Source organism: Chrysemys picta, chromosome 4 (genome assembly GCF_011386835.1).
Source record: "Chrysemys picta bellii isolate R12L10 chromosome 4, ASM1138683v2, whole genome shotgun sequence".
Lineage (NCBI taxonomy): Eukaryota > Metazoa > Chordata > Testudines > Emydidae > Chrysemys > Chrysemys picta.
The window spans coordinates 90,705,674-90,727,638 of NC_088794.1; the positions used below are offsets into that span (position 1 = coordinate 90,705,674).

At 42.4% G+C, this 21,965-nt stretch overlaps 1 protein-coding gene across 8 annotated transcripts in view; it reads left to right on the forward strand.

The window, feature by feature from the left end:
* The window catches only part of RGS6 (regulator of G protein signaling 6), a 536,757-nt gene that overhangs the window by 479,423 nt on the left and 35,369 nt on the right, over positions 1-21,965 (forward strand). For 5 of the 8 annotated variants that reach the window (XM_065595309.1, XM_065595306.1, XM_065595307.1 and 2 more), the window contains 2 exons: positions 603-692; positions 11,410-11,463. The exons of 1 other annotated variant lie outside the window; for it this stretch is intronic. In XM_065595309.1, coding sequence (XP_065451381.1) covers positions 603-692; positions 11,410-11,463 — 144 coding nt within the window. Of the gene's footprint in view, positions 1-602; positions 693-817; positions 5,562-11,409; positions 11,464-21,965 lie in introns of those variants that run through there. 2 more of the 8 variants (XM_005284603.3, XM_065595308.1) reach the window with 2 other exon arrangements.

Consider the following 21,965-nt stretch of genomic DNA (forward strand, 5'->3'; position numbering starts at 1 on the left):
TTCAATTATTAATTAAAACTGAACAAGCAAGTTGATGATGTGGGGTAGGGGGGAAACAGCTCTGTCTGACTGCAGAGAAACTCCACCCACCAAAGCTCTGAAGCAGCGTATCAGATTGTGAGTATGACATCCTCAGAGTAAACTCTTAATGGCTGTTCGAACCTTGATGATAGGATGTTAAGGAACAGATCCTTTCATGCTTATTCTCATTTAAGTAGTACAGCACTCCGTCAGTAGTCTTTTTTATTTCAATAGCACTAGATGGCAGAATCTGGTCATAATATACTAGCTTCTGAGAGCCTTGGGCTTTACAAATTCAACCCTTTTCTAGGCTGCAGATTAATACATGCAGGCTCTTTGGGGCATGGACCATCTTCTGGGTGGGGTGTACAGTGCGTAGCATAATAGAGTTCTCCAGGATGTGGGCGCCTGGGCACTGCCACAATACAAATGATAAATTATTATAATTAGGACTTTGCTCCCCCTTTCTAATTGTCTCTTTCTCTCTCTCTCTCCCTTTCACTGGACTGTTTTGAATCCCTCTGATTTCTGAATGGTATTTGGTAACAATTCTCAAACTTTCCTTTCCTCCTGCCCCACAGGAGCACATTTACAAGCTGATGAAGAGTGACAGCTACGCACGTTTCCTCCGTTCTAACACGTACCAAGACTTATTGCTGGCAAAGAAGAAGGTATCTTTTGGGAAGGACATGCTTGCATCTCTTAGCACCTATTGATTCTCGCCTGCTGCTTGCTGCTAGTGTGGAAATGGGAATATTGTTTCATTTACTTTTTTTATGTTTCTTTTTTTAAAAAGGAATGAGAACATTTGTTTCCTTCACCTGAAGGCCCAGGGTATGGCATCCCTATATACAGCTTCGGCAGCCATGGCAGGGGAAGGTAGAATGGCCAGCCAGTCAAAATACAGAATATGGAAAAATGCTCAGATTATACCGGCGTCTTCCAAACTCGATGCAGGCAATTAGAAGTCCACTGTCTCCTCTTCATGACAAAGATGATATCTTGTATCAGAATTAGACCCCATAAATGTGTTCATTTGCTAGTCAAGGTAACAAGATTGCGGAGATGGTACAGCATCCTAGATTTAACCATGTGGTCCTTCTTTGGGATGCCTTACCTGGGGACCTCCCTGTAATGTCTTACCCCCTCCTCCTTTTCCCCTTTTCCCAGCTCTTTGCTCCCCGAAAATGTTTGCTTTTTATTTTAAACAAGAAATAATTGCAACCCAGAGAGAAATCAAGAACTTCCGCCATATTCTTCACCAAAGACCTGGGCCTCAATTCTTTTCATCCCCTTGGTGTCAGCATGTCCATATTTTCTGCCATGAATTACCCACTCAGAGTAGCAAAGAATTGATTCTGTAGGATTAAGTCAGCTCTTATCCAGCCAGTTCTATTCAGGCAAGGGGGGGTTAGAAGGTAAGATACTTATCTCTGCATTTGTGGCTGTGTTTAAATGCTTTCTGTACCTCCCAGCTTACTCCAGTACTCTGCAAGAGAGAGCGCGAGAAAGTGTGTGTGTGCACGCACCTACCTTTGTGTGACTCCCTTACAAAACGCTAGATACAATTACTTCCAGCTACCGCAGCCTGAGCTTGTGGTTTTCCATCATCATGCTTTCTGCTGTTTCTCCACTGCATTCTCAATGGGCTGTCAAATTACAATTCATTGGCGCAACTCAGTGCAATCCCATTGACTTTTTCCATGCTCATTGCTATTATGGATCCTCAAAGTGCATATCGTGACATAATGGACCAAACTTTACTCTCCGTTGTGCCTGGCATTTGCTTCAGTTGGATTGCAGTGGTGTGACTGAGGACATGAACTGGCCCTGTGTTTTAAAACCATCTGGTTTTAGACAAGTACAGACCAGAAGAAGAAATGCAAAGTCCTAGCTGACATTTGAAATTTTAAGTTGCTCTTTAAACCTGGGTCAGAATTCAGAGGTTGAGGGAAAGAAAGGGGTGCAGTTAAAACTCTTGAACACCCTGTGATGATGTAAAAGAAAAATTAAAAACCTTTGCTGTCTTATCCCTACAAGCGTCCCTGTATGTTCTCCCTCCCAAGCTCTCCCTTTCAAAACATTAGGACCTGATGGTTATGTGTTAATACAAAGGGAAGTTCTCCTCCCAGCTCCAGTTTTGAATCAAAGATTTCTTTGGAATCATTGTTTGCTGTCAGATCAAGTGCTAGACCTGTCAGCATGACTTGAATGATTCTCATGCCACCTGAGGAACAGATTTCAGTGTCATGCTAACACTGCAGTGGAAATAAGAATCTAGTTTCTTTTAGAAAGAACTGTAGGTACTCAAATAAACATACCCAAGCAAAAAGAAGACAGTGGCAAAAATCATGTAGATGGGTCATTCACCAATTTAACATATGGTGGATAGAAATTAAAATTACTTCAGAAGCTGTAAAGCACATCTTACTGTGTTCGGCTAGTAGCCATTGTACCCCTGATAGCACAGAGTTGTTGACCGAAAGAAAATGAAGCTTCCATATGCTGACCTACCTGGTAGATCCTTAGTAGTTTTACAGCAGATTTGAGAGAGTCCTTTAGGGCTTCTTGAGGCAGCCTGGAATCTGGAGTGGGGGTAAAGGAAGAACAGTGGGATACCAGAGCCTTTCAATATTGAGGATTTGGGTTTAAATCCCAAGATTAAAAATTTGGCCTTCTTGAAGTCAGTGGGAGTTTTGCCATTGACTTCAATAAGGCTTGAAAAGTTTGAATCCTTGTTGAGAATACCTCCCGAATGTCCCTCATTTCAAGGGACAGCACTCGTTTTAGTCCCAAACTGGCCCGCATTCATGATGTGTCCTGTGATGTGTCCTCGTTTTTCTTGTTTCCTATTAATTACAGCAGAAATGCAGAATCATGGAACTGAGATTACAGAAAGTTATTTACACTAAAGAAATGAATCCCACTGCATTTTAAGTTTCTTGTATGAATGCATTTTTGTGTCCCCCTCATTTTGGGTCATTGCCATACATTGCATCCCATATATGGGCCTTGTGGCAAAAGTACAGGATTGGGAATCATGAGATCTGTGTTTGTTCCCTGGCTTTTCCACTAATTTTCTTGTGTGACTTTGGGTAAATTGCTTAATCTCTGTGAGCCTTATACTCCCCACTCTGTAAAATTCAGGTAATAATTCTGACCTGTGTAGCAGAGATGTTGTGAGTCTTAATTAACATCTGTAAAAAGGTCTGGCATATTTTGAGATCCTCAGGTGCAATTCTCTATATAGTATGCACTGTGTACGTGCAAAGTATCATTTTTCCACATCAGAAAATAACTGCATATGTGAAAGTTTCTGATCCAGGATCTGAAAGTGGAATGAGCAAGAGGGGCTTGTGGGCCAGGATTCAAATAAATTGGCAGAGTTATGAGGAGGAGAGGGGAAAATAAACATACTTTACACAGACTCATGGATGCACAGATGGTGGACATGGGCCATGTATAGGCTAGGAGTTCTTTATTCATTCATGATGGAGTTTTTCTTCTTTCCTTCCACTGTCATTGTTATATGTACCACAATATGATGGCCTAAAGCCTGCAAATCCATGGTATACTACTCTGAGTGCAGGACTGGGCTCCCGCAGGGATGTGTTTGGAGGCTACATGTAGGAACAAGGAAGGTTAAGAGCTAGATCTAGGTCTCTGAGATGGGGCAGTAAATTGCCACCCCTTTGATCTAGCAGTGTTTTCCACTCATTCTGCGCTGCTGTCAATGACTACGTCAGGTGCAGGGTAATTGATAACCTGACTCTTAGTCCACACGTGAGTGAGTATCAAGGGAATTTTTCCAGCCTTGCTTATAATTATGCCTAGTAAAATATTGTTTCTTTTGAAAGACATGAATTTCATGCTTCTGAAACACAAAAGTCTCAAGGAGAAATTAGTACTAGATTCTGATATGAATGGAGACCTACAGTGTAGAATGCTGAACTCTTGTAACTCATTCATACTCTCCTTCAGTCAATGCCAAAACTTTCATTGGTTCCAGCATGAGCACAACTGGGACCTTAGTATACATATTAGAAAGAGAAGAGATCTCAAAAGTCATGTTAGCATCCATGGGTGGACAGTCTCCATTGCAAACAAGTTCTCTCTGAAAACAAGTCTCATGCTCTCTCACCTGCTCAGTCTCCTTGGTGTCTACCAAGCTAACTTCAGCACCTCTCCATCCCCTTCTCAGTACCTTCAGAGGAAGTGTGACTGTGATAGAGCTTTACTTGAGTGCCATAAGAATGCTGAGAGATTTCCTACTAATCATTTTGTTAATCATTTGTAGTTGGTTTTCTAATGTCTACGCTGCCCTGTGCTAACAGACTTTTTACTGAAAAGAACTAAAATCGGAACACTTTGATAAATAATTAACCAATAGAAAAAGAAACATGGAGAGCTGCAGTAAATGGTTAGTGATATAGTCCAGTATAGTCTGGATTTTTTTCTGCACCTAACTGGGCTCAGCTGTTTTTAATAAAAGCTTTTTAAAATTTTAAAAAATCTGTATCCTACTGTTAACTTGAACAGTAGGTTGGTCTGTTTACTGTTGATGAGGGTAAGTTTTCTTTTTGCACGTTTTGAGGACTGCTTGAACAAGCTTGTGTGTGTGTGTTTGTACGAGCATTGTTGTCATACTTCAAAGCATTTTGGTGCACTTCCTGTGCTTTACCTGATGCGTTCAGACAACATACAGAGATTCTTACTCTTTATTTTTCTACATTCTTACTACTTTATTTTTATTTCCTTCCTCCACTTTGCAAGGCAGCCTCAAGCACCTTTGCTTTGAGTTGGACCGAGGCAGGCAAGCGGTTACCTCAATAACACATAGCCAGTCACACATTTTGTAGACAAGCAGGCAGGAAATGCTGGAGAGCAATACAGACAGCACAAATGTGTGCTCCTCCTGAAACTGTGCACGTTGGTTGCTTGGCGTGCAGCCAGGTTTGAGTGCTTTTTATTTTACTAGAAAAGTGTAATGCTTTGATCAGCAACTCGATACTCTGGTGACTGGTGTTCTCTAGATACCATAGTTCGATTTAAACTCGGGGCTATTGCATTAATACAGTTCACCGTAAGTGTGTCATATGGTGGAGCTGGGAGTGTTTGCAAGGCAGGTTTCAATGTAGGACGTTAGTATGGCTAAATTTTCAGATGGTAGTTCCCAGTGAACCCTTTCAGGATTAGAATAAAGCTTATATGCTGCAGCTTGTCAGTTGATATAAAATGTCAGTGCCCCAAACTGAATCCTTGCGGTCCATTTACACCCCCCACTCCAGTTTCCCTAAGAATGGGAAACGACATCAGCCTAAAGTAGTGTTCCAGACATTCCTGATTCTGCAGTTGCAGAATTTGCCAGAGAATTGAACCTTTACTACCAAAAGGCGCTCCAGAGTCTAACCTTTCAAAAACAGCTATGTTTCTAGCTCTCCTGGTTGTGGGCGGCAGCAGCAAAGCAGCAGTGCAGAAGTTCAGATCTGGCAGCTGGAGAGCAGCGGCTGCTGGCCACGGGCGTTCATGTTGTATGCAGTGCAGGAAGACTATTTTTTTTCATCCCGCTCCCATCCCGTCCCCCAATACCCATTTCCACTCCCACTCCCACTCCCTCTCCCTCCCATGTTGTTTCCTGAATTTTTATCATGCTTCTGCTATTATGGTACTGGGCCCTACGGCATCTGTGGGATCCCAGTCCCACATCAGGGCTCTAAAATTTTCCTAGTAATGGCTGGACATGTTGCTCTCAGGATGTCTCCCCACTAGCACCCACCCACTTCCTGCATCACCATGCAATGGGATGGGAACTCCCAACTCACCCATGCAGAGGGATTGTAGTCCTCATGCACTTCTACAGGGGATGAGCAGCCCCTGCATCTCCTTTTCCCCCACACAAAGGGAATAGAAAACTCTAACTCTCCATGCATCATCATGCAAAGTGGATGGGATGCCCCACCAGCCTCTGTTGCCACCCTTACTTCTGTGCTACTGCTGGTGGTAGTGCTGCCTTCAGAGTAGAGCCCTGCAGTGGGACTGGCGTCCCACAGGTCCTGCAGGACTTGCTGCCATAATAGTGGGAGAGGGATAAAAATTCAAGAAACAATGCGGGAGCAGGTGGGAGTGGGTATTGCGGGGCAGGGCAGGAGCAGGATTGAAAACATAGCCCTCCTGCGCTGCAAACAACATGAACACCCCAGCCAGCAACCACTGCTCTCCAGCTGCCCGGCTCTGAAGTTCTGTGCTGCTGCTGGCGGCGGCGGCACCACCTTTAAAGCTGGGCAGCCAGAGAGCAGCAGCTGCTGACCGGGAGCCATGCCTCCCCAAATATAGAAGTTAAACTATGCCTATGTTTGCTATAATAATTGTATCTGGGACAACACACTCCAGGGCTTGTGCATTGTATTGCATTGTGTTATCCCTTTTACAGACTCTTTTTTTCTGTTTTCATAGATATATATGACCCTATCTCAGATGGGGGTATGTGGTAGACTACATTATTTGGAAAGGGGTACGCAGCCTAAAAAGTTTGAAAACTACTGGCCTAGCCATTACATTTCATAGTCAAAAATGTGCCTTTAAGGCACTGGGGATTGCTGGGGATGAGGCAAAGCTTCATCACCTCAGTGGGAGGTCAAGAAGCAGGGGCCTAGCCATATGTGGGCCTGAGTGGGCCGCAGCCCACCCACTCAGCATCCAGGCCCACCCAAATCTGAGTAGGGGTGTAGTGCTGCCACAGTGGCCCAGAACATCACTTGGGCACCTGAAATCCAGGACAGAGCTATGTGGCCGCCCTTCAGAAAGCTATGCTCCGGCAGCTCTGACTTGATGTTTTCTGAGCCGCCCCATGCACATGCCCAGCTCAGCAGGTGAAGCCCTGTGTCTGGGGGCACCAGGGCTATGAAGAGGGCGTGGCATCGAGGGAGAAGTGAGCTAGCACAGTCTGTCATTGCCCGTCCACACAAAAGTCAGGGCCCACCCAGATTTCCACTCCTATCTACACAGAAAGGGACAGTGCTTCTAAGAGGCCCAATGCACAAAGGTACTGCACAGTCTGCATTGTCCTTTAGATTGATGCACTTGGCCTGATCTGTGTCAAAGGGCAGCTCTGTGCCTCACTTTCTCCCTACCTCTCCCATGTGCCTCCTCTGGAGTGACATGCTCCCCTGTGAGTGCATAGAAGGAGGAGTTTCTGCCCTTCCCTGTGCACCGGGACTGCAATTGTGACTTGATCTTACACCGGCCACATATGAGTGAGTCTGGAAGTTCCTTGTACTTTCCTCTCTCTCCTCCACTCACACACTGTGATGTGAATGTTAAACAACCCCCACAGTGCCCAATCCACACAGGGTATAGATCTGTTATGGCCCCCAGCTATGGAGTCTGGTTCTTTAGCTCCAGTAGTAAAGATCTGTGCTTTCAGCTCTGGATGTCCATGGTTCAGTCCCCAGAGTTGGTCAAGATAGTGGCTGTCACACAGTGACCAAATTATGACAGCTTCAAGAGAAGTCCAACTCACAAAGATCACCATCACAACTGGTACTAGCTAGGCATCCTGGAAAGTGTTGCACTTAGGGTAAGTGGAAGGGTTGGGAGTAATTCACAGGCATGAAGAGTTTGCTTGAGAAGCAGAAATTTATTGCAATAAGACTAAGACCATCACTTACGAATACGATAACTTCTCCTTAACTTCCCGGAATAGGGGTCTTCTTTCTGTACTGGGCTCCTCCCACTCTTGATTTACCTTGGACCCCTTTGGGCGGGGTTGGTTTCTCTGACTCTCCAACAGTTTACCCAATCAGAAGGAGGAGTCCAGTCATCTCCCCCACCCCTTACCTCTCATTCCTTTATTTACTTTCCATGTCAGCTTTCCTGCACCCACCAACTCTTATACTGCGCAGAGTGGTGCTGCTGGTGTGCCATATGGAAGCCACAATGACCAGCTCCCCCAGTTGAGTTTGGAATTACACCTGCCATTTTAACTTATATTTGGACCAAACCCTCAATTTATCATTGTTTTATATGTGGTTCTGGAATATGAATATCAGTATAACCTGCATAGATGAACACCAGTATTGAAAGCATGGCCTCATTGTTCCTCTTCCCTCCCTACTGAAATGCTGTCCTTAGAATTAAAAACCACAGTAAACGAATATACTTTTTAAAATAACACTATTTTATAGATCAGCTATAAAATTTCATCATCCTAGAATTTCTAGCATTTGTGTTGGATGTCATATGGTGGCATCTTGGCTGATAGTGTGGCTCTTTTAAATAGTTACACAGGAAAACGTTCCGTGGTTGTCTCATGTAGACAAGGGATGGTGTTTTCTTTCAATGCCCATTTCCATTGGCCCTGCTGTCTCTGAGGTCTCATCACTGACAGCTAGTTCAGTCTGGTCTTCTAGGCATTAAAGTGCTGTTCTGTGGTGGTAGAAGTAATCAACTGGCTGTATAATCTGGTAAAGTCTTGGCATATATCCAGTTACAAGTGCCTTTATCAGTTCACCTGCCTTCCTTTTGGATTCTTTGTATCTTCTCTTTGTTGTTTCTGTACTCCTTCTTTGTCCTTTTGGGTTGATATTCCAGCTGAAGTCACAACTGGTAGGTAATCACAAGCAGAAGATTCTAGAGAAGTACTTTTCTTGTATCTGTTTCTCTAAGGGGTTTTATCTCATATACATGGCCCTCTCTTCTTCCCTCTTCTCCAGTATAAATTGTATCCTCCCAATATCATCATCTTTTCCCTGGCTCGCCACATTTACATAAGTTTCTTTCCAGGACTCTGTCTCCTGGATGCAGACAGAAAGTTTTGAGCAGTGCTTGCAATCACACTACTGAATCTCTCCTGTTTTCCATAACAATTTGTAGGCCCTCTTCAGCTGTTCTCTTCATCAGTCTGTATAGTTGGTTCAGTCCCGCTCTCTATGTGGACACCAGTCAGTTATTAATGGATCCCACTGCTGGAACCCATATGCTTCTAAGCCCCCTGCATCTGGGTAATGACTCATCACTGTTCCTAACCCTTGATCTCTCGGGCACACTCCTTGGTGGACCCCGGGTGTTTGATGCTATTCTTGGGCAGTGGAATATGTCCAATTGTTTAGACATATTCCCCCAGGATCCACCTGGCTGTGAGAGCTCTTGTTTCTCAGCTAACCCCTTCAGAGGCAGATGAGCCAGGAATGCAGGCTTAATAAAGGAATTTCTTAACCACACACTTTGCTCTTAAAAAGCACACTAGGGAATTACAGATCTTTGGAAAATGAGACACAGTCCTGAACACAGCCCCCCAGGCCTGATCTCACTCTTCCTGTGAGTCCTGGGTTTGGGCAGCATCCTTAGACTAGGTAGCCCTTTTTGTCTTCTTACTTGCATGTGGCAATGGTCTGGCCTCTCGCTTAAAGAAGCACCCCTCTTCACCTACATGTTTGCTGGAGAAGTTCTAGTCTCCAGCCCCCTCCCTGGCCCCATTAGTTTCTAAGTAGACAGTCATTCAAAGTCAGTGGCCCTCCTCATAGAAAATCTATTGTTCCAGTAGGGAAGAGTTCTCCAACATTGATGGCCCTTGTTTGCTCAGTCTCAGCTTTTTAGAATTTTCCACCAGCTGTCAAGTCCCTGCCACAAAATGGGTGTCTAATCTACCCTGGAGGTTACAACACAGCGTGAAGGTCACACTTCAAGAAGAAGGTTAGAGTACAAAGCAGAGCTTCTGAAACAAAATGGGTTTCACAGTTTGATACAGACATATCCTCAATCTGTCACTTTTGGCATGACTATTTCCCAGTTTATTCTGTACACAGTTAAACCTATCTACAGGAAATCTTGGTGATGGAACCATACAGCAGTAAAATGGAGAATACCTGTTTATGCTTGGACCAATTATAATTATGCACTATGTGGTACAGACAGTCCTTCTGAATGTATTGTTCCTCAGATAATGTATCATTATTGAGAAAGTTCTGCAGACTCTTTCAACTGGGTTCCTTGAAGATCATAGAATTGGAAGGGACCTCAGGAGGTCATCTAGTCCACCCCCCTGCTCAAAGCAGGACCAATCCCCAGACAGATTTTTACACCAGTTCCCTAAATGGCCCCCTCAAGGATTGAACTCATAACCCTGGGTTTAGCAGGCCAATGCTCAAACCACTGAGCTATCCCTCCCCACATAGTCAGGTGTGGTGGTATGGGTGTTTGTATCTCAGTATACTCCCTAAGTCTCTTTAAGAGTTGATTCTCAAATTCCTTATGCTCAGGGATCTTTTCAGAAAATTCAGATTGAAGGACATTCCTTATGCTTGTGGATCTTTTCAAAAAATTCAGATTGAAGGGCAAAGTCTCTGAGTACTATATTGGCAACTGTTCTGCTGGATTTATTGGCTGTTGGACAGATCTGTGTAAATATAGTGAAATGATGTGTTCTCCACTTCCTTTTACTAATGTCTAAATGCAGCCAATCAATGGAGAAGGGTGGTGGCTATAGCGCTATGCCAAGGGCTGGTGATTTTTTTTCTAATTATTAGGTCTTTTCCATTCAACATACTGACAAACATGCCAATAACTCATCAATTTCTTTCCTCATTAGTGGCCAAAAGAATTTCTCTTGTGCCAAATGAAATACTATTCAGTCCTGAGGTGAGCCATGTTCCTCATGTAAATGCTAATAAGCCAATGTGTTTCAGTCTTATTGCAATGAAGTTTTATTACTTTTAGCATACGAATACCCGTAAGCTCTGTGTAAACCAAAACCCGGGCCAAAAACATGACCTCATCTCTCCACAGACATACACAGTATACATATGTTGTCTCATATCTAGAGGTGGCAGCTCCTGAGAAAAGGTGAGGCACATTGAGTGATGCAGTGTGGTGAAAATCTGCTTCTACCCTCTCAATAAACAGAGGAGTTCAGGCTGTAATTCCAGCACTGTTTTTCTCCAGCACTGCATTCACTCCCCAGAAAATTATAAAGTTGATGTGATTCTTCCATCTTTCTATTATCTGGATAGGAGCCTCCAATCAGCTGTTTGGCAGATGTTAACCAGAATCAGAGGTCTCCGCACAAACAGCTACAGAAGGAAAGTTCAACAAGAAATCAATAACAACACTACACAGACCCTGTTTTATAGCTTTGAATCAGCTATGGAGCACATTTTGAACAGAAGAGAAGAAAATGTGTCATTCTCCAAGGCAGCTGCTGGCTCTCACTCTTTAAGGGTTTGCTGTTTGCTGTAGCAAACAGCAGTTGCTGCTTTAAAAAAAAAATCCAATTTTTAATTTATTTTGTTTCTTTTTTTGCTTCCTTATCTTTTTCTGCTGTTTTGAAAAACTGCATTTAAGCTGAAGGTTTTTTTTCTGTATTTTTTCTCCCCACTTTTTTCCCCCTTAAAGCCAGAGAATGAGCAAGGTCGTAGAACTTCTCTAGAAAAGTTCACTCGCAGTGTGGTAAGTTCCTTATTTTTTTTTCTTTCCTCAGCGTTTTACTTTTAGTTGTGGGGTGTTGGTGCTTAACTTTTTAGTTCTTTTTTAATTTTTTTGCAGATAGCCTTTTTGCAGCTTTTCTTTTAATTCAGTAGCTCTTTAAAAAAGGTGTGGGGGGGAGGGGAGCAGAATTCCATAATGTGCATTCTAGATAACAGTCACCACATCAATAGGCCAATTTTGGTTAGCGTTAAAAGGCAGGTTGTGGTTTTGCTATTTTCACACTACAATATTTGTTATGGCTTCCCCTGCACATTGCAGTAGGACAGCATGGTTATAATAGCATCATTTGTATTGTATCTATATTGATTTCTATGCATGGTTAATGCTAACATATATATATATAAAAACATATATACCCATATTGCACCTTTTATATATCAACTGCAACAACTTCCTTGGTAGTCCAGATTTGTTGGTGGTGTTGTAAGAAGGTGATGTATGAAGATGATAGTCAGAATGAGGTTGAATCTGTAAGAAGCTATGTTCAGTACAAGATTTTGTGAAAAGAACGTGATCTTTATTACATTTTCATAACACCTTTGTAATGAAGGGATTGTACTATGTGTACATACAGTACATATGCTTGCATTTGTGTGTGTACATACATGTATGTATATTTATATATAATACATATGTATGTACCATATATATATAAAGATAAAATATTTGCATACACAGATAGAAAAGGGGAAACTACTCAGGTAAGTGTGAGCTATAATACAATGTGTAGGCATCAAGGGGGTCTTTCTGATGCTGTCATGATAACTATACAAGTGAAACTCAGTTGTGACATCTGATATGTCTGCAGACTCCAGAGATGTGTGTTAGCTCTACTGACAGGTTTCTTCTGTAGTGCTTTAATATAGTTAATGCATATGATAGACATAAAATAACATGTTTATAATACAATCATATACAAAATATTACTCAGCCAATCTGTGTGTTTATGTGTGTGTATATATATTCTAAAATTGTCAGAAAGTGAGAGAGAAGAAAACAAAAAGAAATATAGTATAGATATTTTTACACTTGGAGCCAGATTCTGCTCCCAGTTATGCTCATATATACTGAGAGTAACTCAGTGACTTCTGTGGAGTAACTGGTTTTACAGTAGCATAACTGAGAGCAGAATATGGTACTTCGGTTTTTGATTTCAAGGTTAGTATGAAAATCTTATCTCGGAGTGCTAGGATTATGATATAAAAGATAGTCAAGGCAATCATCATAGATTGATCTATAGTTTAGATATTGCAGTATTATTGGTAAAACACTGTACATGATTTCCTTGCCTTTTATCGCTGGTATAAATTGGTTTAGCTGTACTTTAATTTTTAAGGAATTATGCCAATTTACACCACCTGAAAATCTGACTCATATGATTTTTAACCTGTCATTGTCACTTTAAGCAAAAGAATTGTTCTTGTTTAAAATCTTATGAGATCAATAAGCTGTTTTAAACAACACAGGAAAACTGGATCTTTGATAATATTACAGACTACTAATTTCCCCCCCTTATGCCTACCGTCATGTGATCAAAACTCTTTTGGTCTGATTTGCAGTTACACCATTTGTGCACTAGAGACAGGGCTGGGGGTGATAGTTTTAAGCCATCTTTGTGCTCACTGTATTCAGGAACCAGGCAAGCACTGACCAGGCCTCTGTTGCAAATTGGGGCTGTTCTAATTTATGGTCTGCTTCCCCAGGCCACCTAAGTGCCCTGGGAAACTGAGACTAGGCATAAGCAAGTGCAGCCCACTCACGTCCTAACATGTCCACAATCTGCCTTCTTTACTGTGCGCTGAGAGCACAGACAGCACCAAGCCCTTTTGTTGGTACTATATCAGCGGAGGAGGACCTCTGAACCAAGGGATATTCACTGGGGGCTGTATCCACACCATTTAAGTCTCTTTATGTTGCCATAAAACCATAAAACGAGCCTTAGTGTAAGTGAAAATTGGACCCTCCATGTTTCTCTGTTGTGGCTTATTATATGTCATAGTTCCTTGTTGTCAGGGCTTGGGAAGTAGGTGGTCTGACACAGTGGTCAGAGCAGGAGTTGGGCAATGGGAGCAAGGATCAGAACCAGAGGATGGATGCCAGAGCCAAGGGTCAAGCCAGAGTCAAAGCCAGGAATCAGAGCCGAAGGTCAGGACCAGAGTCAGAGGCCAGAGCTGAATTAGAGTCAGAGAGTCAGTCAAGCCAAGGGTCAGAGAACAGAAGCAGGAACCAGGAAAAAGGCAGGGCTGAAGTCAGGAACCACATCAAGGCTGGGAGTAGCAAGAGCAAACCAGGATCCACTTTGTTGCACAGAGAACTTCTTGTATCCCTTCTGGCTTAAATAGTGTTCCTGGTCCAATCAGCGGCTCCAGAGATCCTCCAGCCAGGGCCTTGTGGGTGGTACTTTCAGTGGAATGTAAGGCCCAAGGGCTCCCAATTTGCCAGTCCCTGCCAGAGCTGTTTGGTGGCATTGTGGATGCGGCAGCAGCCAATGGGCCTAGGTTCAGGACCTGTGGCTCCTCATGCTTGTTTGATAAATATAGAGGTGTGAAAAGAGAGATTCACAGCACTGGAGAAAAAGGCCAAAGCTTATTTTGTTATATGGTTTCTTCAAACCACAAAATATTTTGCAGTTTTTGGCGGGTAAAATGAAATACAAGCTCTTGTTGCTTCCAAAATGCCTTCTCAGTTGGGTGAAATGCTTTGTGGGCTCAGTCCCTAAGCTCTTAAAAATAGTGTCATGTCTGGGAGCCCTTCCCTGGATGATGTAGTTTAACTCCAAACCAGGTAGACTACTATCAGAAAAGACACTATGGCACCCCATTAGCCAGCCAGAAACTTGGAGCCTTCAGGGAAGACAAGTGAGGAGTAAGAAAGAGCAAAACCTTATTAAGATGATTCGTTTCATCCAGAACCTTAATTTCTACAAATCGATAAGGCCAGGACTTCTCATAGGATAGTTTTTACTCAGAAAGAGGTTCACAGATGAAATTGCGTAAAATCTTTTCTTATTGTAAAATGTACCAAGTTTGCCCAGAAGCCAGACACCACCATTTTCACATTAAACCCGACAGAAATGGCAACATTTTGCCCTTCAGCAGCTTTCAGAATTGTCACAAAAACAAATTTCATGTTTTACTTACAAATATTCCTGACGCAACAATTGATACCTTTGCACAACTACATGGGGAGGGTACTCATTGCTCCATGACCCTTATGTAGCAAAGAGTATATTCTGCAATTGCTCCCCAGTGGAGTTCCACACTGCCACCAAAGGGAGTTCTACCTGAAGAATCAGGGCATTATATTTCACGTCCCGGCTCACTTGACCTGATAACTCAGAACATGCCAGATATCCTCAGACGCCTCAACTTCTCCTATGAAATATTTGCAGCTCATATTTTCATTGTTATTTTCCTTTCTGCTTCTGAGCCTCAGGCCTCCTCTAAGCAGCCAAGAAGTAACACATGGGCAATGACAATGTCACTGTACATTGTGGCAGCTCCTGCATCATCAACACTGCTGTCTAGTCACCTCCATGCACTCTCCCTTCAAGCTCTGGCTCCACCCCAGCTGCACCACAGCCAGGGGTAATAGCTGTACAGTCTTAGTACCAAACGTCACAGCCATCAGTGCAAATCTCACAGCTGTTCTTTGCACAGAATTGTCACTGATTTCACACGAGAGTTCCGTGAGTGGAGCAATGCAAAGTTCTGTTCTAATGAAGGGTGAGTCCTTAAAAATATATGGACAGATTATACAGGTCTGATGTAAGCATCCGTAACCCTTCTGCCAGGTGGAGTCTGCAGCAACAAGGGCCAGGTTCAATATCTAGGATTCCTCTTAGCAATACAAAACAGAACTGGCTCGAGCCTCACCTGGTAATCTGGGAAAATTAAACACCGCCTTTGGGTGCTTCTAAGAGGCAATACTTCCCCTGTCACAAGCACTGATTCTGTGTAGAGCAAGGGAAACTTTTAATAAATGGGGAAAAGGAACCTGGCATTAATTTGGGAAAACACCACTACCACAATTTGAAAGCAAATGACCATGAGCAAGCAAACACCCCAGAGCATGCTGGGCAGTGTCCTTTGCCTCAGTTTCTCACCTTGCAGCGTGAAAGTCCAACAACAAATGTTCCTTTAACACATCACTCCTCTCTCCCTCCACTGCACCCCACTCACAGTTGCTGTCCTTGGTCAGTGAAGACCCACAGTTCAGAGGTACATGCATATGAATTCACCGCCCACCGAGGGTAAGGGGGGCTACATCAAGCAAAGCCTCAGCTACTGCGCTGATGCTGCAACTGGCTCACAAGGACTCTCAATGGAGTCTAATTAGCTCTGTCTTTAAACAGTACAAAGGGGAGAGTCAAATGTTGTCCATGGCTCTTAGGCAGAGCCCACACCCCTATGTCAGAACACCTGTCTCCACATTCTCTCTCCTTCACTGGGATTTGGCATCCCTAACCCCTACTTAGTGAGTGAGATTCAGTTTAGGGAGAGCTCCTCATTCAGGACAGGCTAAGTACAGTTCTGCTATCCTTTTTTCATACAATAAGGATAACATTTCATTACCACTGCACTCAGTACTAAAGTGATTTATAACCCAACACCAGCCAAAAGTGATCAGTTTGGCAAATCAGCTGCACCATGCTGTGCACTTAGGCAGAGTAGGCATGTCTATACAAACATAGTCTTTTCCCCCAACTCAACACTAGATATCAGGGGAGAGCTCATTCAGACCCTACTTACACATCCATCAAGAGTCACCTGGCCCATTGGGTCACATATTTGATGCTCATTCTTTGAAAGCATAATTTAAAACCTATAATCTTTTAAACTTTTCAACGGGGCCTTGGGAAGATTCTTGTGGAGTAAATCTAGGGGGCAGTCACAGTCAAGGTGGACAGGATTTTGCAGATCTGACAGCCTCTTGCTTCAATGTGCCTTCTAATCCACCTCATTTTAACAAAGATGGCACTGTGCAAGTGGCAGGTTTCCAGACATCAGAAAAATCATATATCATATTATAAATAGCACCTGGTATTAAGGGTTATAACTTAATTTTAAAGACACACACACACATGCAAATAAATCCATATAATCTACATTTCTCTCCTCTGACATGTGTGATCATCTTACTAATTAAAAGTAGCCTACCAGTGCTATTTTTAGTCATGCAGTCTCAGCCTAGGTGTTTAAACCGCTGTAGTTTCCCATCTGCTTTGGAAATGATTTAATAATCAGATAGGCAGAAGCTTAGTTTTCATAAGCTGGGATGATCCATCAGGGCGATGAGTGGAAGGAAAATATATTTTAATGAATACATGGAGGGAAAACATTGATGCTTTTATATTATAGTGAAAGCCATTGGGTCCATTCCTGTCTTGTGGCTGGTAGCACATAATATTGCCCACATTTAATAAAAGGAGAAACAGATGATGGTCCCCTTACTGCATGCTGCAGCATATTGAATATTTCCATTGCCTGAAGTCCAATTGCCTAGTTAGTCCAGTGCCAATTCTGAGATTAAAACCATGATTTCCATCCTTTGCAGGTTGCATATGTGTGACTACTAGAGCTGAGCTTGAGCTATAAAGTTCAGATCAGAATCCAAACTTTTCTAAAATTGTAACATTGCGGGAGGCTGCCACCATGAGAAAACCAGCATGAAAGCCAGTGACACTATTGAGCACCAGGGGTCCCACACTCCATTCCTACTTGACATTTATATGAACAAAAAGAGCACTTGCAGTTACAATAGCTAGGATTTTTTTTTTTTTTTTTGTAAATGACCAGGAGTATCAGTCTTTATGCTTCAGGCCATAAAATGATCACCAGTCATGGTCGAAAAGGAATTCTAGCCAAGGGATAGTTTTGTATGGTTTAGGTTTATTTGGGTGTTTCAAAACTTCCTCTAATTCATTAGCCACTGTAAGGAGATAGGATTCTGGCCTAAATAGACCATTGGTCCTAACTGGTATGGCAGTTCTTATGTACTTCTCTTCCACTTAATGAATATTGCAAAGATAGTTGTATGGCCAAAGAGAAGTAAAAATGTGCTGCTATCAGCGTCACCTATCAAATGGCCTCCAATGCAATGGTGGGGCCTGTCAAATACCAGCCCAACCCAAAGTGCCTAGCCATAGAGCAAGTGTACAGGATGTAATGGTTGATGCCAAGTCATTGGCCTGGGAAGGTGTATGTGTCATACTTCTGGCTAAAGCAGTAAGGATGTTGTGAAGGATAATTATTAGCTCCTATGGAACAATCCCCTCATGTACGTGCTTGCTCGCTCTCTCTCTCTCTCTCTCTCTCTCTCTTTGCTAGTGCAGTGGAATTTATGTTTGTGTCATTTGTATAAATTTGTTACAGAATGTTTCACAGCTGCTTACAGTCTATGTATGCTCATACAAGTTAAATGTAGATTACAGTACATCTCATACAGCTAGCATCTGTATGGTGTAGAAAAACATGAAGTGGAAAGGAATCCAACAGTCAGAATGAATGAGTGCAGGGAGATTCAAAGAATCAGGGAGAACAGGGCCTGGGGTGGCACATGCTAAAGGGCGGCATTCCGTTCTTGGGGCAGCACAGTCCATTTTTTGCTCCAGCAGTTCGGGCGGATTTTTTTTTTTTTTTTTTGCTTGGGGCGGCAAAAATGGTAGAGCCAGCCCTGAGGGAGAAGGCTACTTAGGTAGAAATATGAAAATTGAGACATTGGTATCAAGAACACTGACTGGTAGTATAAATCCTGTGGATACATCTTCCTGAGGATTCTCCCCACATCAGAGGCACAGAGCCACCTGACTGGCATCTACATCACCCTTCATCCTGGTGTTGTGGATGTGAGCAGGGAAAAGGGGCATGGCCATAGTATTCCTATATCCTGGCTATACTCAGTTGCCGGGGCTATTGGCAACCGTGGGTAATTTAGGGCAGCTTTGCTGCTGATTTAACATATTCCAGGAGCCAGACTGGCTCCAGGATTGGAGGAGTCTAAATATGCATCTTTGTTTTGTGATACCCTTTTTTGGTATAGAGATGTAGGAAACCATTTTAGAAGCTTTGTTCATTTTCAGATGTATTTCGCAATAGACTCGGACTGATAACTGTTTGATGGGTGATTAAGAGTTGCAGTAGTGGGTCCCTGTTAGCCAATCAACCTGCAGTAGCTGTAAGATTATGTGTATACTAAAATTGTATTGTCTAGAATGCTGTGAAAGCTGATATGCACAAGTCATATATCTTTGAAAAATCATGGAGGAGGGAAGAGATTTCAGGAGACTGGAAAAGGGCAAATATAGTGCCAATCTATAAAAAGAGAAATAAGGACAATCCCGGGGAATTACAGACCAGTCAGTTTAACTTCTGTACCTGGAAAGATAATGGAGCAAATAAGTAAGCAATCAATTTGCAAACATCTAAAAGAAAGTAAGGTGATAAGTAACTGTCAGCATGGATTTGTCAAGAACAAATCTTGACAAACAAACTTGATAGCTTTCTTTGACAGGGTAACAAGCCTTGTGGATGGGGGAAGCGGTAGATATGGTATATCTTGACTTTAGTAAGGCTTTTGATATTGTCTCACATGACCACCTCATAAACAAACTGGGGAAATACAACCTAGATGGAGCTACTCTAAGGTAGATGCACAACTAGTTGGAAAACTGTTCCCAGAGAGTAGTTATCAATGGTTCACAGTCATGCTGGAAGGGCATATCGAGTGGGGTCCTGCAGGGATCAGTTCTGGGTCCAGTTCTGTTCAATATCTTCATCAGTGATTTAGATAATGGCATAGAGAGAACACTCATAAAGTTTGTGGATGATAACAAGCTGGGAGGGTCTGCAAGTACTTTGGAGGATAGGATTAAATTCAAAATTATCCGGACAAAGTGGAGAAATGGTCTGAAGTAAATAGGATGAAATTCAATAAGGTACAATAAGGTCCACTTAGGAAGGAACAATCAGTCGCACACATACAAAATGGGAAATGACTGCCTAGGATGGAGTACTGCGGAAAGGGATCTGGGGGTCATAGTGGACCACAAGCTAAATATGTGTCAACAGTGTAACACTGTTGCAAAAAAAGCAACCATCATTCTGAGATGTATTAGCAGGAGTGTTGTAAGCAAGAAAAGCAATTCTTCTATTCTACTCCGCGCTGATTAGGCCTCCACTGTAGTATTGTGTCCAGTTCTGGGCGCCACATTTCAGGAAGGACGTGGCAAATTGGAGAAAGTCCAGAGAAGAGCAACAAAAATGATTAAAGGTCTAGAAACATGATGTATGAGGGGAGAATGAAAAAATTGGGTTTGTTTAGTCTGAAAAAGAGAAGACCGAGGAGAGACATAACAGTTTTCAAGTACATAAAAGGTTGTCATAAGAAGGAGGGAGAAAAATTGTTCTTATTAACCTGTGAGGATAGTACAAGAAGCAATGGGCTTAAATTGCAGCAAGGGAGGTTTAGGTTGGACATTAGGAAAAACTTCCTAACTGTCAGAGTGGTTAAGCACTGGAATAAATTGCCTAGGGAGGTTGTGGAGTTTCCATCATTGTCGATTTTTAAGAGCAGGTTAGACAAACACCTGTCAGGGATGGTCTAGATAATATTTAGTCCTGCCATGAGTGCAGGGGACTAGATTAGATGACCTCTGTAGGTCCCTTCCAGTCCTATGATTCTATATATGTATTAGTGAAATCTATGTAGATAATAATGTAGGACTTTACATGGTAGCTGGCTGCAGGATTTTTGCTATATTTGTTAAATATTCACCAGTTTAGAGTCAACAGCTGACAGTAAATGCTGGTGACATCTGAAAACAAGTAGGCAAATTTGATGTGTAAAAGTGAATTTTAGAGCCAATTTTCAGCAGTAGATAGAGAGCAGAGTATACAGTGTCTAATTCAAATAGGAGGGACACTGCCTGCCCTGAGGGAAATTATATGACTATAACAGAATCAAAATATTCTAGTGACAGTGTGAACCACAAGAGTCAATGAAACCCAAAGAACCTTGAAGTCACCATTCTTCTGTTTTTTAATTTATATTACACATAAATCAGACTCCTGGGTCTATGCCCTACGTGGGATGCCATTCCTTCCTTGCTTTGCTGTACCATGTCCCACGCACAACCTCTTTCCCCTCCCTACTATCCCCACCCTGCATATTATGCAGTCCTTTCCCTGCTGCCTTCCTTTTTGCCACTTTCATACCCCCACCTCCTTTACTTTACCCCTAGCTCTTGGTCACTGCTGTTGCCTCATGCTACTCTGCTTATTATGTGCACTCATTTTTTCTGCCATTGGAGTAACTTTTTCCATCACACTCCAAGAGCCCAATCCCTATTGGTTTAATGTCATAATCCATGAGGATGATGTCATACATGTGAAAAGTGTGGATGGGATCTCATCATTCACAGCTGAATGAATTATATTTTACATGGATTCTAATGTGATATTTTATATATGTTTATGATGTGAAGATTGTGAAAGGAGGCTTCTGGTTGGATGATGTGTAAGTATCTGGTATAGTCACACAATAAGCCGGGACTTTCTTTTTTCTAACTTGTTCCCTGAAAATCATGTAGATCTTTCAGTTCACCTTTATTTACCTGTGGCTTTCCAAACACTGGACAAATGCAACATAGATAAATAGGTGACATCATGAGAGGGCATGGAAACTATTCACCACTTGCACTATAAGAAAACAAATGTGCCACCTGGCCTAAAATTAAAAGTCAAAGACACTGGTGAACAGAGAATAAATACACCCAAACTGCAACAAGCATAAAGGGGCAGTATCCTGAGATGCAAGCAAAGTGGGTACCAGGAACAGTTAGCTCAGAGAGAGAGAGACACTGAAATAAATGTCAAAGCTTCTCAAATGTTGCATTAAGGGGGCTATCTGGAGATGAGATTGCTTTACCTTCAGGAAGGATATTTTATTCATATAAAAATAATAGTTTGTCCACTAAATATTTTAATAGTTTTATATTTACAATCACTCTAAGAGGGGTGTGACTATACTGGAGAAAGGTACCTGCACTGTTTAGGTGGCAGAAAGCAACAGAATGCACCAACAATGTGAGGGTATCTAATAATATACATTCACAACATGTTCTCTGTTCATTGTAACACTTATTGTAATTGGTTAATACCCACCACTGTAGCGGACAGTACAAACATTCTATGCACTTCATGTACTGAATATATGCTGCATGCTTGAGTGTACTGCATCTATTCCCTGTATCTACATAATACTATATCTGTATTATGTATATGCTACATGGGCTTTCACAGCATGTTTTATCTACTGTAAAAATAGGCTGCATGTATTGCGTGTATGCTGCATATTCTCTTCTACACAAGGGCTCCTTTAAAGATAGGTATTCATAGTTTCTATTGGATATGTTATTCTTCCCATCCCTTCCTAAGAACACTGTTGTGTAGTGTAGCTGGCGC